At 42.6% G+C, this 19,268-nt stretch overlaps 1 protein-coding gene across 1 annotated transcript in view; it reads right to left on the reverse strand.

Annotated features, from left to right (window-relative positions):
• Nucleotides 1–396: 396 nt before the first annotated feature.
• Nucleotides 397–19,268, reverse strand: part of CORO1C (coronin 1C) — a 124,547-nt gene continuing 105,675 nt past the window's right edge. The window contains 11 exon segments of the mRNA XM_031650182.1: nt 397–2,826; nt 3,852–4,097; nt 4,210–4,267; nt 9,042–9,079; nt 9,598–9,642; nt 9,645–9,701; nt 9,897–9,906; nt 10,824–10,934; nt 12,215–12,304; nt 12,306–12,402; nt 15,839–15,968. Coding sequence (XP_031506042.1) covers nt 2,707–2,826; nt 3,852–4,097; nt 4,210–4,267; nt 9,042–9,079; nt 9,598–9,642; nt 9,645–9,701; nt 9,897–9,906; nt 10,824–10,934; nt 12,215–12,304; nt 12,306–12,402; nt 15,839–15,968 — 1,002 coding nt within the window. The 3' untranslated portion in view covers nt 397–2,706.

Consider the following 19,268-nt stretch of genomic DNA (forward strand, 5'->3'; position numbering starts at 1 on the left):
ACTCATAGTATAATAGAACAGTGGCAGCCATGCAGCGAGGGTTCTTTGTGTGGCCACACAGGTATTCCTCTCATCTGAACTACATGGAATTATCATCCTCTTCGCAAGAAAAGGGACTCACAGGGATTAGGAACCCCATCCCAGGACACACCGCTGGCAAAGGTCTGAGGCAGGATCCAAAGGCCCAGGTCTGTTGGAAGCCAAAACACAGTGCTTAACTGGCTTGGAGACCTCACTTGCACTTGAGCTGAGCCACCCGCACGCGCTTCCCCTGTACTCACCCCCAGCGAGGAGTATGCCTCCATGCTCATCCACCAAAGTCAGAGAAGCTATGTCAGGCAGAGAGGTGGGGGCTGCCTCACAGACAGCCAAGGTGTGAAATAAACACAAACACCATTTTGTAATCAATGATTTTTATCTCTGAAAATGGAAGCAAGTGTTTTGACAGAACACTATGGCCACTCTATAAGAGCCGACGTAGGAATAATTCACTGTCCTCTTCCGGGATGTCAGGGCTTAAAAAAAAAAAAAAAAAAAAAAAAAAGACAAAATAGGAAAATAATCCACAATGCTTTGGGCGCCTACTCTGAGTTTGGCTGGGCTTATTCATTAAATAAGTCATAAGCTACAAACTAATATCAGGGTAACTTTCCCTTGCCCTCCTGCTTCTCTTTGAACCACATGCCCTACGGTGTTTCACCACCATCAACAACTTTGTTTACTTCATTAATTCGATATCAGAACCTTAAAACATTTCTGAATCTTAGACACAAAGGTCCTCAGCAGATTACACTGATAAAGAAACAAATACAGGTTTGAATATAACTCATTGTCATTATTGTTTTCTTTACATCTCATGATCCACTTCAATATTAAACACACACATACACACACACGAAACCACATCAAACATTCAGATGCCCTGAAATGGTGGAGACAGCACTCCCAATATTGGCTGGATAAGAACATGGTCCTTTTTCTATACGGGCATTACTCCAAGTTCAGCTGCCACCACACTCTGCCCTCACCCTGGCTCCCTGAATACAGACGTTTCCAACCAGTCCCACGCCCACACCAGCACGAGCATGTGCAAGAATTCCCTTCATGGTCCCAATGGCACTACACATTTCACGTTCAATCACAGACAGCCCCTTCCAGAACAGAGGCTCCTTACATCTTGTTTCCCAAGCATGCACTATAAGAAATTGGAAATGGGGCAAAGTTCTAGCTAACCGAGGAATGAACAGGCAACCAGAGCTCAGTCTCTGGCCCCCTCCAAGTCCGGGGAGCCTCTGTGCTTTGATGCAGCCTTGGTGAGAGATGGAGAGGCGGGGCAGATTAGTTGTGCAGAGGGACATGTTTGTACACATTAAAGCTACAGCAGAGGTCTGCATTCCTGTTTCTGCTTCACTCTTGATCATTCTCCTCAGTCTCAATATTCATTTAATCGCACCCTCTGGCCTCATCTTAGCTTAATGTGGTTAGAGCTAAAAGGCAGGCAGGAAAGAAGGAATGGCTGAGAGAGCCCTGAGAGAGGTCGCAGCACATGTGAGGAAGAGGGTAGAGCAGGAGCTTTGTTGGTGGAAGAAGAGCCACTTCCTCCTCCAACATAGCATGGGGACAGCACGGGGACACAGGATCACCCAGGGCAAATACCCCTCTCCGAATGCCCTCATTTTTAGTCCCCACCACTGTACTCAAGAGCTGGGCAAGCTGCTGAAAAGGGCAAGAACGAACACTCAGCAGTACACACGTCTTCCTGTCCCGGGCACCCTTGTCAAGTATTGACCAAAACCTGAAACATGATGTTTAAAGTGATGAATGCAATAGATCCTAGGTGTGTAACAAACTGCAGAAACACATGCTAGTTTGGGTTAGATTATAATCATCTGAAGCACAGGATAACCAAGAAGCAAAATTCCATTCTGGTACAAACACCCGATTTCTAGAAAAGAGAAAGGAAAGGAAGAAATACGATGTGAGTTTTTTTGATCAGAAGACTCCATGAAATGAGAGCGGTGGTAATATGAATCCACGTGATTTTTCAAGTCTTCCTGTTGTACAGTCATCAAAATGACCAGGTTTGTGCTGCAAAGGAGCCAGCACCATGTGGCTACTGCTTTGATTGTTCTCAGATGAATGTTTATACAAAATAATATCTTATCTTCATTTAGTTTATAAACATACACAGTGCTGTCCCTTTCAAATTAAGGAAAAAAAACCACACACAAATACTGCAAAGTAGCAAAATACAAAGGAAAACAAAGCTACTTTTGGTTTTGGCAACATTAAAAAAGAAAGAAATATAAAAAGCAATGTGGCATTGGTCCCTATTCATTTAAAAAAAAAAAAAAAAGGGTACTTGGGCACGACACAATCAGAATTAGTTTGTTTTCTAAAATTCAGAGTATCTGGGATTTTAAAAGTAGCACTTTTTAAAAAGTTCAACAAGTCACATAACACTTAAAACATCAAAAAAGCTTTCTGATAAAAAGCTCAGCTTTTAAATCACGTTTTGTTTCTGCAAATTTGGGAGACAAATTGAGTTCTTACTGGAATGTGGCCTATGGCTGGTTGACAACTCTGAAATGGAATGTCTCCAAATGGCAGTGCCTCCCTTTCCGCCCTCCCTAGGACCACACCAACAACCAGCTCCCAAGCACAAGTTCTTGCTCCCATTTTTTTGTAGGGGTGGGGGTGGGACCTTCAGGCTGCTATCTTCGCCATCTGCTGTTCTAACTTGGAAATACGCTCATCTTGATTGCAGATTGTGTCTTTTATAGATTTGATCTCTTTTAAAATCTCATCCAACTTGGCTTCATTTTGCTAAGAAAACAAACAAAAAAAGGAGGCAGTGATTAAAATGCAGTAAACAAAGTTCAACACAGTTCAAAACTTGTAAGATATAAAATGCAGTTTTCTGTTTTGCAAATGGCAAGCCATAGTCACCAAGTTGAAAAGAGACATCAAAGCCCTACTGCATCTGGGGCTTTGAACCCAATGAGCACTGGCCGATCTATCTGAAACCCCGTGGCAAAGCGACTGTGTCACAGTGTCACAGTGCCACTTCTGATCCCGAAGCCTGTGCATTTACTCAAATAAAGGGTCTCCTGGGTCCCAATTAGACTATAGGACAAAACAGGCTCCTTCAAGAGTGCCCTACATCACAACCACCCCAATCATTCCATCAAGAGTAACTTCTATCTGACCAGAGCGAGGGCTGACTCTCCCAGAGGCTACAGAGCTCCTGCCATCTGGGAGGCTCCTTCTTGGGAGGGAAACCCTTGCCCTGTGTGTCCACTCCTCCTCTCTTACCCAGGACCTGCTCTCCCGGCAACAGCAGCACTCTCCAGTGGCCACAGCGAGTCAAAGGCAGGCTCGATTCCCTTCACCCCACCACCCAAAGGGCTCTTGCCTAAATCCCCCTTGTTGCCAACCCCACACAGCCAGATCCTTCTGTCGTAACCACTTAGCTACATCTGAACACTTGCCACTGCCTCCTTCCAGGGACCTCCTCTCCCTGGTGCCTATGACCCCACGCTCCCATGATATTTTATTTCTACCCAAATCAGAGAAGGAAGACTGATACCTATCCAAATCTTGGTGGTTTGTGGCCACACTTGGTTCCTTTAATGGGGCTAAAGGAGCTTTAACTCCATTAAAGGAGGCAAGTGTGGCCACAAACCACCACCATCACGTGACCGAGGACCTTCTCCCACTTTTTCATTTACTGAAAACCCCCGTGCACCCAGCTGGGACAGTACTCGCCGACGCCCCGGACCACAAGGGCTTTCCAGACGATAAAGCCCGAACCAGCCAAGCACCCCTGCACTCCAGTCAGTGGTCCTCACCACACTGGCTGTGTCTGTAGTTTTCTTGGGGACGCTGATCAGGTCGCACTTCTTGTTTGCAGTGGGCTTGCTATCCAGAATGTTCTTCTTGACCACCTTGAGATCCCTGTTTTTGCCTGGAATATACCCGTGCTTCAAGGAGATGAGGATTGGGTCTGCATTCTTGCCCTCGAACCACTCTTCTGCCTCCAGCGCGGCCTCTGGCCCCGCTGTGTCAGGATACAGGTCATCTTGGAAAAGGTCAGACTACAAGAGACATTTGGCACCCACGGGTAAGGAAGAAGAAAGGCCTGGGATTTTTGAATTTCATTTTTACATTTGTTTAAAACATGGATTGTCTAGAAAACTGAGCACTCACCTTCCTGGGAACAGTCATGATAATAGGTTCACACTTTCTCTCATGAAGTTTGAAGAATCTTCAGAGGGGAAATAAAGGCAAAGTTGCATTTAGTGAAATATGAGGTTGACTAACAGGATGAATAATGAGTTTTCTACAATGTTGTCTGAAATGTCAAGTGCCTCTTTATCCATCCCCGCAACTGATCCACCCTGGGAATAGGCAGAACTTAGTGTTCCTAGTTGACAAGATGACAGAACGGAAGCTAAGAGTCACTATGCTAGGAAATGGCAGACTGGAGACAAGAACCATGAGTAGAGGTCTATGTATGATGCCAATTATCTGGGGGGCAGACAAACTGGTAGAAATAATAGCAACACTGAAACTGACTCACTTGTGAAAAAATTACCATGTCAACATACAGGAAAGAACACACATCTGTTAGACTGTATCTACAATGCAACGTGGGTACAAGGTCTTCTGCCAGCTTGAGGTGGTTGAACATGTGTAAGTATAAATATGACTTTTAGAAAACAAACCAAAAAAATCGTAGGATTATGATTTTCCCTTCCAAGCAAACCACCTCGTACATGACACTCAAGAAAAAATGTGAAACTATCCAAAATGTGGAAAGAGAATGTAAAGCAACTTGCACTGTAATATTGGAAGAAGGGAGCAAAGAGTTCTGTAATGGGGAAGAAAGGTAAAACATTTTTGTTTGTATTGTACAAGAGAACTAAACAGACCAGAAATGACTTCTCTTATGATGACTCTGATAAGGTCCAGCCAATTTTCTTTGTCAGTCAAGATGGGAAACAATAAAAAAATCTCTCTAAAGCTCCTGGCAAAAGAGGTGGCCTTAGTGAGCATTCTGTCCAGATCACCAGATCAAATGGCTCGTGTGCAAGGGGGGAGTTGAGTGTAGGCGTCAATGCTGCTGGGGAAATGTTTTTTGAATTCCAAGAGTTTAAGTCAGAGAAGACACGGCCACATCAAATATGCAAAACCAGTGAAACTCATTTCTCCTGGAAACCTGCAGCCTTTGGCATCTGATACTGGGCAGGAGTCCATTGAAGACAACCTGGCAGATACATTGCTCTAACGCATCAGGGGAACAAAAGCTGAGTAGAGCTCAGGGTGGTAAAGGTTTATAAAATCATCGTCCTCTTTAAAGGGAAGGTTGTGTCAAATGTGCCTCTTTACTATTTAAACCAAAAACCAAAAGAGTCCCAAATACACCAAAAACTTTTTTTTTTTTTTTTGAGACCGGGTCTTGCTCTATCGCCCAGGCTGGAGTGCAGTGGCACAAGCTCACTGAGGCCTTGACCTCCTGGGCTCAAGCAAATCCTCCCACCTCAGCCTCTGGAGTAACGGGGACCACAGGTACATACTACCACACCTGGCTAATTTTTTTAATGTTTTGTAGAGACAGGGTCTCACTAGATTGTCCATACTGCTCTTGAACTCCCAGGCTCAAGTGATCCTCCCACCTTGGCCTCCCAAAGTGTTGGGATTAGAGGGTGAACCACCACTCCTGGCCCAAAAACATTTTTAAAGACCGATTTAATGAAAATTCTGTGGTTAGTATAGCAAATAAAAAGACTGACTTCGCTTTGACTTCCAGCTGTACTACTAAAACCCATGAGAGTGTGACAACCTCAGCAAGCCTTAAGTTCTTCATCCATAAAACGGGGATAAAAGTAACACCTACCACATAGGATTGTTATGAAAAGTAAGAGGTAGCAAGTAGCATATTTAGCACAGTGCCTGCCATACAATAAATGCTCAAGAAACACTTCATAAATCGGAGACATTCCAAACAACTGTGTTTATAGTATGTGGAACTTTTAGATGACAACAAATGTGTTTTGAAATACTGGATGTAATCATAAACTCGAATTCAGTCTATTTTGAACCACATTTTGATTAGTTTGGTTTAAACCACAATTTTCAATTATCTGTAACAGCTTTCCTTCATTATTCCAACTAAAACAAACAAACAAAAACTCCCATAGAAAGTTTTGGTTTGTTTGTTTTTGTTTGTTTGAGACAGTTTCACTCTGTTGGCCAGGCTGGAGTACAGTGGCACCATCTTGGCTCACTGCAACCTCCACCTTCCGGGTTCAAGGGATTCTCCTGCCTCAGCCTCCCAGGTAGCTGGGATTACAGGCACCCACCACCACACACAGCTAATTTTTGTATTTTTACTAGAGATTAATATAAAAAGGGGGCTTATAAAAATTCTTTTACTTTTATTTTGAAAGACATAAGCATCAATTCTTTAATTGTGAGATCAGAACAGCAAGGTTTTTAAAAGTCCGTATAAACACAGTGTTATACAAATGTTTGGTATGACCCTTCATGTGATGATGTAATGCTAATTATTCTGTTGGTTGAAATGGCTAGTGGTCACTGAGTCTCAGAGGGTACATTTGTTGACTAGCATGAGAAAAAAGCCTGTCCCTTAGGAAGCCCAGCATTTAGAATATGAATTTTTTAAAAATCAGAAGTAGTACAGAGAGGTAGAAATTAAATCATAGCTGAACTTCCTAAATCAAGCTAACCTATCGCCCCACTGTAGGACCTTTGGTTTCTCTATTTTAGGACCAGTGGGGCCCCAAATACAGTTCTGATTCTGGTTCTTCCACTCATAGGGTAGGAAAACTGCCCCCTTTTCCATCCCCGAGCCAGGCTCTCCCCTACTTGCCCACCAGGGAACACTGACCATCACCTCAGTTTGAAGATTAAGACACTAACATTACTGCATTCATCTTTTACCATTATTTGATTTGAGATAGAGTAATACAGCTACAAGACATTCCCATGAAGCCCACGCCACTAGCTTCAGTAGGTGCAATACACCCCAGCTATGCCAATTTCACCAAGCTGCACTTCAGTTATCTGGGCAGGGAAACAGGTACCACCTAAGCCAGTACTACAAGGATAGAAAGAAATGGGCTTCATAGAATTTCTTTGTGGCCATTGCCTGGTATCACCAGGCATTCAGATGATACATAAAAAGTGAGATGTGCTGGGTGTGTGGTGGTGGGCAGCCTGTAATCCCAGCTACTGGGCTAAGGCAGGAGAACAGCCTGAACCAGGGAACAACACTGCATCTCTGCCTGGGCAACAGAGCAAGACTCTGTCTCAAAAAAAAAAAAAAAAAAGTGAGATTTTCTAATGAAGAAACTGCTGTTTTAGTGAGTATCCTAGGAAAGTGCCATCATCTGACGGCAATGGGTACACCTCTTACTACTTCTTTGCCTAGAAATGTCAGATATTTTAAGATCTGAAGCATATGCTAGTCTGGCACAAAATAATTGTCACACAGTTACACCAACCTAGGAATACTTGACATTGTAATCTCGATTCTCCTTACCTGGCAACTATTTGTTAACAACATCAAGTCCTCTGGCATGTAACCCATCCCTCTCTGAGGCCCCTTGCTGCCGAATGTGTGCTGAGAGGTAGTGGACGTATCGGGATTCATCCGCGGATCTCAAAATAGCTTAATACTGCTGTCACCCCAAGAAACCAGAGATAAACGCACGGATTGTTAACTGAAACCTCTGGATGCGGGGTGTCTCTTTTCCCCTCTATAAAACCCGCATTAGTTGGGACCCCCAGTAGTTGACCTTTTCTTCCCCAAGGTAAAGAGGTTTGCCTAAAGCATATGACAGTTTCTTTTCTCACAAAGTAACCTCACTTATCAAATACTAGCATGCCTTAAGAGGTCTCTTTGGTTCCTACAAAAGGCTTTTAACTTTACTCCCCCTGGAGCCCCGCAATTGTGGCCAGGGTTAGGGCAAAAACAATGCCTCCTGCTGCCAAACAGCTACATTGCAATTCAACTTCAAAAACAAACAAACAAACAAAGACTAAGAGAATTGCTGAGAATGCAATATTGATTTATATATAATCTAATGCTGTTCACAGACTCATATAAGCACCAATACCAGGCACTGATGATATTGATGATACAAAGTGAGATTTTCTAATGAAGAAACTCAGTTTTAGTGAGTATCCTCAGAATGTGCCATCTCATGGCAATGTGTACACTTACTAATACTTCTCTTGCTTAGAAGAGTCACTAAACAACAAACGTTCCTATACAAGCATATGTTAGTCTTAAGTACAAATAATTGTCACACAGTTACACCAACCTGAAACAATGATGGCAATCTTGTCTGCAGAGTGAGATACATATATGTAAGAAAGAAAAGAAGACAAAAATAGCTAGGTGGGTGACCATGCCTCAATATGCTCCCAGTTCTCATGATTTCCATTTGTCTCAAATATCGGTATACCCAGCAATGAAAAGAAGTTAAACCCTTACTAGTCATTTCTGCATACCCAAAAGCACTTTCCATCTAATGTTACTAATATCTGAGTAACTGCCTATTTTGTTTGCTTTAATTCAGTCAAGGGCAACAATGGCAAGGTAAAATGTACTTAACACCTGTTAACATCTGCAGGTAAATGAAGCCAAGGAAACAGACAAGACTTCTGTTTCTAAACAATGACCTATAAAATGTAAAGCAGGTCTGCAGCATGCTCAATCAACCATGTGAAAAGCAACATCACCAGCGCCTTTACCACCCATGTATAGGCTATCTAACAGGTCTGGGGACTACCCTCAACAGCCTACTGTTATTAAATTATTTCAACTACAAAAGTTCTAAGGGAAATTGAGCCTACAAAAAAGGGGGAATTATAAGGTTCCCACTTAAAAAAATGAAATCATAAAGCTACCCACAGTGTAGGCATGTTGAGCCTATAAGGCAGGAGGAAGGTTTTGGAGTTCAGTGTGGAGTCTCCCCATATAATCCACATCACCCCTGAGCTTTAGTCACTGTGGCCTCAGATCTTCAAGCCCAGGGCTCCCCGGGTACTGAACCCCAGAAAGAAACCCCCGGAGAGTCTTTGAGGCCTCAAAAGCTAAATCCACAAAGCACCATTCTCCTTCCAAGTCTATGGTGTGTGTGCACTAAGTACACATGCTCATCTAGGCTATCCAACACCAGCATTCGATGTGGCCAACTGGCTGCCCATCCGACACAAGTACAGATAAATTTTAAAATCACCAATCAGGTAGCACTGCTAGGTGAAAATGAAAACACCGTGCGTGTCTTTTTCACAAGAGCTCTGATTATATTTTCCCAGCACTCCAGCCCAACCCCTGCTTCAGGCCAAGTATGGAACATGCATGCTATCATTGCACAACTGGCAAGCTGCACACAGTCCAGTCTCAAGACCTAAAAATACCAAATTATCTGTCCCAGCTTATAACATACACACACAAATTAGAAAAAGTAAAACAGATACAACACATTGCCCCTCCTTAAATCTCTGAAGGATAAATGTTTCACTTATAGGATTTACCAATCAAACATCAAAATTACTGTTTACCTTTCCACATAAGTAAATGATGCTGGTGTCATCAGGGTCATAGAAAAGGCGGAAACAAACACCCCATTGCTAGTGTCCATCTCTTAAAGGAAGAGCAATTGTCTCTGTAGGCTATTTTCTAGGGGAAGATAATACTACATATATGTGTAAAGTACATTTTTTTAAAATAAAATTTCATGACCTGGGACATTCTTCTATCCCTAATTATGAGCCATTTTAGAAATAATAGAACTTTAACTATGCAATATACAATACTTCACATGGAAACAGCAACAGGGATGCCAAATGAGATCCACCACTAAAATTTCACTGACTGGACAACATAATGCACGATACATCAATGTGATTTCATGACAATGATGAGAGCACCCTCTCCTTTGTTACTGTTTTCTTTTTCTTTTTAAGACTGAGTCTCCCTCTGCCCAGGCTGGAGTGCAAAAGCATTCTCGCTCACTGCAACCTCCGGCCTCCCAGGTTCCAGAGATTTTCCTGCCTCAGCCTCATGAGAGCTAGGATTACAGGCACATGCCACCACCCCTGGCCATCACTTTTTTGTATTTTTAGCAGACACAGAGTTTCACTCATGTTGGCCAGGCTACTTCCCAAACTCCTGCCTCAAGTGATCCAGCTGCCTCAGCCTCCGGCGACAGGACAGGATGAGCCACTGTGCCCACCCTATTTTATTATTTTTAAAAGTAATTTTTAAACTATAAAATATGTGTAAGCTGGAAAAAGTTGAAAGATATATAAAATAGAAATATGCACCAGTCTCATGTCTAAAAACCTACAGCCCAGTGGGTGGGTGCAGAAGTACATTTTTGATCATTTTCCCACACATGTGCCACACTGAGATTGAGCTGACCATGTATGCTGTATTTTCCCCACTTAAGCTTAATTATGAATATTTTCCCAAGCATGACTATTTTGATTTAAATTGGATCGTATTATTGAGGAAATATGAACTTATTTCCCAAATCCAAAACACTAGATTCTTCATATCGCTCTTCTTTTAAAAAATATAGTCAACAGCCTCTTCAGGATTATCAAAAGTATGTCTTTGAAATACATTTACCAGTGTTCCAATGAGGATAAGAACTTCACATCCAATTTAAGATGAGTAGCTAGAAAATCTCACACTAAGAACTGGCACCCACTTACTCACCGGAAGACCTGCTTAGAACAGACAGAAAACTCAAGTGAAAGCAAGCAGAAAAGCCGAGTATGACCGATTCCAGAGAGCCAGCTGCCGCCACTCAGCGCGGCTGAACCCAGTGGTGAAGACATCATCGGCCAGGAAGATGGCTCATGGGTTCTTCATGTGCGCTTTCTCCTTCCTCCTGAGAGCAAAAGGTACATGCCACATATTAAACCTGCAAGTAGAAGATAAGCGTGAGTGGGGAACCCAGGCATAGATCCAACCTCTAATTGCTATTCATGTTCACCTGGGTGGAGGGAAGTCAGTGTTAACCATCCCCTTCCCAGATGCTGAGGGTGTGAAACAAAGAGATACTATGTGATCTGGCCAAGGCCGGCCCGGAGGCAGCAAGAGAGTGCCAGATTTGACTCAGAAGCCTCACTCTCTCCACCATAACCCGCAGCCAACCCAAGTCTATGCACTGGCGAAATCCACCAATTTAAAGGAACTCTGACTTAATGTTTGTTTCTCAAGGATAATAACATAAGATTAGGAATCACATTTCACCAATATCATAGGGCAGAAAGAAGCCTTGTCTAGTTAATTCTCTTCCTTGACCTTGGTAGTTTAATGAATGCACTAGACAACCCTTTGGAAGATGTCGGGTGGAGAAAACACTTTACACAGGGCTGGGTAAGTCTCAGGCCTAAAGGGCACCGCCACTAATACCAACTCTTGAAAAAGAATGCTACAAAGAATAACTATTATCCCAAGAAGGGGCTCTAGAGGCAAGTGAGGCCTTCTCAGACTCACTACGCAGTAGTTTCAACACTTCGACTACAGAATCGAATGTCCATCTTTGCTGTGGTATGTGGGATTTTGGCTGTGGGGTCCAGTTTGCTGCTGGCAGAAACCAAGACAAGCTGGATTAGAGAACCTGTTGCTTTCACCGGATTCCTTTTTTTTGTATTTTAGTAGAGATAAGCCGCATCGGTTGGCTAGGCTGTCTCTCTCAAACTCCTGACTCAAATGATCCACTCACCTGGCCTCCCAAAGTAGGGATTACAGGCGGAGAGCCACCATGCCCGCCACCTGTTGCATCTTTATTACAGTTGTGTTTGGAAAAGGGTGGAGGGAACTGATCTATCAATATTCAATACTAAGCTGCAAAATCAGGAATGCAGCCAATTGGTTTAATTGATCAAGACTTACAAACTCTTAAGGACTCTAGTGAACTGATACAAACTATTTCTTTGTGAAAAAGGCTACAAAGTGAGAGACTTGAGTAAAGCTACAAATTTACAACTCTGAGAGAAGCACAACTGGGAGACACAGAAGCCTTTATAAGCCTTTTCTATTCACAGTTAGTGTCTACACAATACAGGGGTCCCACTGACCAGCACCACTGCTGCCTTCCTGCCTTAAAAGCAAAGAGCTCACACTCAGTCAAGTGCCCTGACTACTGAGATTTCACTAGAATACTCACAGCAACTATCTCTTTGTTTCCTGGGATCAATGACTTCTCACTTTCTTGTCTTTGAAGCTGTGCAGATCAGACTGCCATTCCGTTCCAGCCATATTGTAAATCATGTCTGAATGCATATCAGTCCATGTCATAAGGGCTTCCCCTGTTCCTACATTCCAGATGATAATGGCATTATCATTGCAGCCTAAACAGGCAAAACCATCAATAGAGATTAGAAGATTAGAAACACCTATACAACACACTCAGAAAACTACAGATACAGGGAGAATATATGTGTGTATATGTAGAGGCAGAGAGAGAAAGAGTGGCTGGATTGTCAGAGACCCTACTAGAGGCCCCTACTTTACTAAGAGAGTTAAAAAACTGAAGACAAAGAAAAGAGTTTGTATAAACAAATAAAGATGTTAAAGTAAAAACACAACTTGTTAAGTTTGCAACTTGTTAACTTTTAATATGAAACAACCAAACAAAAACAAAGAAAACCAAAATGAACCCTATTTTCTTTAAAGGAGTTAACTGGCTGGTGAGACCCAAGTGACTTCCAAGCCTTCTAGGGTAAAAGTTCAAGCATCAGGGCGAATATAGCTTATTTCAGCTAAATAAACTAAAAATAAAAGGTTTAAATAATGTTTAGGGCACTCAATAAAAACTTCATGCAGGTTATTCAAATCAGTGAGGCTCTAAGACACAGCTTTGGGATATTAGAAGTATGGTGCAACAGTGGAAGGGAAAGCCAAGAGTAAGGCCTGTTTGCTCACAACAGAGCTGTACCTTAAATGAAGAGAAAAATAGACCAAGACTGCTCTGATCATGGTGAAGCCCAAACTGTAATCAAGTAGCTACATGGATTCAGGAAACCATTCTGAAAGAGGCCCATGATGTCAACTCAGTCACCACCTCAGCTCTCACCAACTCTTTCCTTCCTTCAAGGGTCTGGCCCCAAGCCTCCAGGTAGGTCCCTTTAAAAAAGAGGCAGTATGTGGTTAAGCTTGGCTGGCTAAAAGCGGTCGCCTGTAATCCCAGCACTTTGGGAGGCCGAGGGCTGGCTGGCGAGGTCAGGATGGAGACCATCCTGGCTAACACGGTGAAACCCTGTCTCTACTAAAATACAAAATTAGCCAGGTGTGGTGGTGCACACCTGTAGTCCCAGCTACTTGGGAGGCTGAGAGGCAGGAGAATGGCGGAACCCAGGAGGCGAGGCCAGTAGAGCCGGCAGTCCGCCACTGCACTCCAGCCTGCTGGGTGACAGAGCCAGACTCCATCTCAAAAAAAAAAAAAAAAAGAGGCAGCATGTGTTGCTCCTAGGATGTTAGTTCAAGGATGAAGCAAAATACGGGAAAGACATCCTAGAGGTGGATTCTTGCCAATAAAGCAATTTTGAAATCATTTAGAAAAAATAGCCACTAATATCCAGGATACTTAAGTTACCTAAGGGTTAGAAGTAGGAAACTGGCCAGGCGCGGTGGCTCAAGCCTGTAATTCCAGCACTTTGGGAAGCAGAGGCAGGCGGATCGCCTGAGGTCAGGAGTTGCAGACCTGCCTGACCAACATGGAGAAACCCCGTCTCTACTAAAAATACAAAATTAGCCAGGTGTGGTGGCGCATGCCTGTAGTCCCAGCTACTTGGGAGGCTGAGACAGGAGAATTATTTGAATCCTGGAGGCGGAGGTTGGGGTGAGCCGAGATCACGCCATTGCACTCCAGCCTGGGCAACAAGATCGAAACTCCATCTCAAAAAACAAACAAACAAACCAACAAACAAAAAAAGTTGAAGCTAAGCTCTGGGATGGACAATTGAACCTTCTTCTGTCTTATTCCTCATAGGCAAACACATAGGCAAACAGGTAACTTCAGCCCCGGCAGCTGAATCACATAGTCTAAAAATATGCAGAACATGACAATCACCCATTCTCCTTCACATGTAAAAGGGAGAATGCAGACCAGTCTGTTGCTGCTGCCCTATGTTGAGCCTTGATGAGAAAGGTAGCAGGAAATTTTCCATGATGGAATTCCAGCTCTGGAATTTTTTTCCTCTCCTTAATCAGACTGAGGTTCTGAATAGAACATCAAAAATCATTCCCAAGTATAGTCAATGGTGACTATAAAAAACATGGCATCTTTTTTGAAAAGTGGGCCTTAGTTTCAATAGGTACTTGGCATTATAATTTATTTAACTCACTGTGAATCATAAACATTCTGTATTCCCCGTTAAAAACCGAACTGCCCCCCGCCCCGCCTTTTTACTGGTGAGGGGAAAGACCTTTAAAAATTATATCTCTAACATTAGTATCACTTTTTAAATAAACCACTTTCATTTATTTTTATTTTTATTTTTATTTTTTTTTTTGAGACAGAGTCTCGCTACGTCGCCTAGGCTGGAGTGCAGTGTGCGATCTCGGCTCACTACAAGCTCCGCCTCCCAGGTTCATGCCATTCTCCTGCCTCAGCCTCCTGAGTAGCTGGGACTACAGGCGCCCGCCACCACGCCCGGCTATTTTTTTTGTATTTTTAGTAGAGACACAGTTTCAGCGTGTTAGCCAGGATGGTCTCAATCTCCTGACCTCGTGATCCGCCCACCTCGGCCTCCCAAAGTGCTGGGATTACAGGCATGAGCCACCATGCCTGGCAACCACTTTTATTAAGGTATAACTTGCATACAATACAATGCACCTATCTTAAGCATATATTTGGTAAGTTTCAACAAATGTATATACTCATGTAGCCATTACTATGATCAAGATACAGAATATTTCCATCATCCCACAAAGTTCCCTCATGCTCTCTGTATTGCTTCCATAAAAGAAAATGAAATCTCCAATTTTAGATAAAGGAAAAGATTTCTGTACAACACCAATATCCAGAAATAGGAGACTAATCAAGTAAAATGAGGTATATCCAGAAAATGGATTAGTATGAAGTCATTAAAAACAGAAGAGTGTTCAATGGCACTTGAAAAGGGTCACAGCGTACCACCAAGTACAGAAAGCAGCCCATGTGTAAAGTGTATGAATCCATCTCTGTATGTAAAATAATTTATGTATGTGCACAGAAATACCTTTCAGAAAGAAACATCAAAAAAGTAATAATGATCTTCCCTCTGAGTAGTGGGATGAAAAGTGATTTTTTTTTCCTTTTGTGTATACTATAGAGAACATATACTAATATATACTAATTGTATAGCAGGGGAAAATGAGTTTTTTTAAAAACGAAGGAGCGTATTTGCCTAATGGGGTCTCCCAAAGCCAGCAGCAACACCACAGACGGAACCCAGGGTTTCTGGCTCCCAACCAAGTATACCTTCTACATATCAGAAATAAACAAAACTATGGTTCATGGAGGGCCCTGGCAGGAACCATGAAACCTGCTGAAATTATAGCAGGAAATACATAGCTTTCCTCAGGTTGTCAAAGTGGCCCTGAAAGACACGCACATGCACACACACACACAAGTATGTGTGTGGGCTGGGGGAGCAGTGCACCTCACCCAATCCTCTTCACCATGGTTTCCTAATAATCTGCTTTAAAACCATAGAGCACACAACCAAAACACATTTGCTTCCCCCTACTCAGAGAGCCACAAGAGTGGAAGACAAGGGGAGGACCGCTGAGCTCAGCTCTCACCTGCACTAAGAAGCACATTGCGAGCTGTCGGATGCCAAGCCACGATGCCGACTCTCTTTGAGTGGCCTTCCAAAATCACCACAGGTTCAGTCAGGGAAAGCGTGAGTCCATTTTCTGGGATCTGCCATACCTGTTGGAGAAGGAAGAAAGATGATCCACATGAAAGCTACTGCCTTTCATTATCACATTTACAGTAACCATCCACTTCAAAGATTTGCTCTATATAAACAGAACATACAGTGATATGTGGATGAAAAGCAGAATGTTGTGAAATGACTGTGCTAGGCTGTTTTTGTTTTGTTTTGTTTTGTTTTTTTGAGACGGAGTCTCACTCTGTCGCCCAGGCTGGAGTGCAGTGGCCGGATCTCGGCTCACTGCAAGCTCTGCCTCCCGGGTTCACGCCATTCTCCTGCCTCAGCCTCCCGAGTAGCTGGGACTACAGGCGCCCGCTACATCGCCCGGCTAGTTTTTTTGTATTTTTTAGTAGAGACGGGGTTTCACCATGTTAGCCAGGATGGTCTCGATCTCCTGACCTCGTGATCCGCCCGCCTGGGCCTCCCAAAGTGCTGGGATTACAGGCTTGAGCCACCGCGCCCGGCCTGTTTTTTTTTTTTTTTTGAGTCGGAGTCTCACACTGTTGAACGAGTTGGAGTGCAGTGGCGCGATCTCGGCTCACTGCAACCTCCATCTCCCAGGTTGAAGCAATTCTCCTGCCTCAGCCTCCCAAGTATCAGCTGTTTTTAAAATGTAATATGTTACTGGAGATCAGGATACCAACAAGGACTGCAAACATTACCTCTCAGCTTTTATTTAATATTATTTGGGATTTTATTCTAAATTCCTTGTGAAGTTCAAAACTCTCCAGTTAGAAGCATGCAAAAAATTGAAAGAAAAATACAAAATGATTGAAACACTCAAGAAAAGGATTGGGATGAAGACACTTAGCTAAGTCTGTGGTTCTTGATGGGATGATGATGTAATTTTTAAAACATATTTTCTTTTCTTCTTCTTTTTTTTTTTTTTTTGAGACGGAGTATCACTCTGTCGCCCAGGCTGGAGTGCACTGGCGCGATCTTGGCTCACTGCAAGTTCCACCTGCCAGATTCACGCCATTCTCCTGCCTCAGCCTCCCAAGTAGCTAGGACCACAGGTGTCTGCCAACACGCCCGGCTAATTTTTTGTATTTTTAGTAGAGATGGGGTTTCACCGTGTTGGCCAGGATCGTCTCAATCTCCTGACCTCATGATATGCCCATCTTAGTCTCCCAAAGGTGCTGGGATTACAGGCGTGAGCCACCATGCCCGGCCTTAAAACATATTTTCTATAATTTTACACTTGGAAAATAAAAATACACTTAATATTTTTATAACGTGTATTATAGAAAATATTACAAAAGAAAAAAATAAATTAGACCTCATCAAAATTAAAAGCTTTTGTGCTTCAAAGGACACTATCAAGAAAGTGAAAAAACAATCCACAGAATGGGAGAAAATAACTTGCAAATCATACATTTGATAAGAGACCTATAGCAAGAATATATAAAGAACTCTCAGAATTCAACCAAAGGACAAATAATCCAATTTAAAAACAGGCCAGGGCCGGGCGCGGTGGCTCAAGCCTGTAATCCCAGCACTTTGGGAGGCCGAGGCGGGTGGATCACGAGGTCAGGAGATCGAGACTATCTTGGCTAACATGGTGAAACCCCGTCTCTACTAAAAATACAAAAAACTAGCCAGGTGTGGTGGCGGGCGCCTGTAGTCTCAGCTACTTGGGAGGCTGAGGCAGGAGAATGGCGTGAACCCGGGAGGCGGAGCTTGCAGTGAGCCGAGATCACGCCACTGCACTCCAGCCTGGGAGCACAGCGAGACTCCGTCTCAAAAAAAAAAAAAAAACAGGCCAGTCATCTAAATAGACATTTAAGGAAGACATATAAATGGTGAAAAAGCACATAAAAAGATGTTTGGCATTACTAGTTATTACAGAAATGCAAATCAAAACCACAAGCTCTCTTCATGCCCATTAGAAACAAAAAGATAACAAGTGTTTATAAGCATATGAAAAAATCAGAGCCTGCGTACATGGCTGGTGAGAATGTAAAATGGTACAGCCACCATTTGGTGGCAGACTTTGGAAAACAGCTTGGCAGTTCCTCAAATGATTAAACAGAGTTATCATATGACCCAGTAATTCCACTCCTAGGGATATACCCAAGAGTATGGAAACTATGTGTCCATGCAAAAACTTGTACAAGAATGTTCATGGAAGCATTATTTGTAACAGCCCAAAGGTGGAAACAACCCAAATATCCATCTATTGATAAATGGCTAAACAAAATGTGACATATTCATACACTGGAATATTATTTGGCCATAAAAAAGAATGAAGTATTGATACATGCTACAACATGAGCAAACTCTAAAAACATTGTGCAAAGTGAAAGAAGCCAGACATAGAAGACCGCATATTGCAGGATTCCACGTATGTGAAATGTCCAGCAGAGGCAAATCCATGAAGACAGAAAGTAGAATAGTGGTTGCTTAGTGTTGGGGAGTGTGGAGGGAGACAGGTGGAGGGGTGATAGCTAAAGGATTTGGGTTTCTATTTGAGGTGATGAAAATTTTCTATAATTGCCTGTGGTGATGGTTGTGAATATTCTAAAAATCAGTGAATTGTACATTTTAAATGAGTGAATTATATGTGAATTATATCTCAATAAAACTTGTGACTTAAAAAAAAATCCTCTTGACTGGTGAAGACATGCAGAAGACTCGCCGTATCTTAACTGAGGACATGCCTGGGCACAGGGGGAGAGAGGGACAGGGAAAGTATGAGTGGAAGGAATGAAAGACTTTACATTTAACAATGGAAGAGAAAGGTTTCAAAGGGTTAAGAAACAAACAACCTCTAAGAAAAGGGCTGAGTTACAGGTAAGCTGAGTAGCATCAAGAACCCTACAGAAGACCAGATATTAAATAGTATTTAAGCTTATGAAAAAGCTAACGCTTAAAATCATTATCTTCTACATGAAGATTAAAACAAGTAAATTTACCATCAGAAAATTATTTTGAGGAACTAGCTCATGAAAAATTTAAGAACTTGTCAGTGAAAAATCATGTTCAACACTAGAACACGTGAGAAACAGAATTTTCCTTTGTGGGAACTTTAAAGAAGGGACAAACAATTGTCTGTTTTCAATTGCTTAGTGGAAGGCAGAGATCTAGACTGCATGAGTGTTTAGGGTTCAGCTCAGTTCAACTGTCCTGCAAAAAAATGAGAAAAGTTTGCCATTCTGAAGAGTGGGAAAAGGTCATGAGTTGAGTGATTTGTTCATTTTTACAGCTCAATTCTGCCCAGGCTAAATATAACCCCTTATGCAAATCATGGCAAAAATAAACCTGCATTTTGAGGGCCCAAGCTTAGAACATCACCT

The sequence above is a fragment of the Papio anubis genome, chromosome 9 (assembly GCF_008728515.1).
Source record: "Papio anubis isolate 15944 chromosome 9, Panubis1.0, whole genome shotgun sequence".
Lineage (NCBI taxonomy): Eukaryota > Metazoa > Chordata > Mammalia > Primates > Cercopithecidae > Papio > Papio anubis.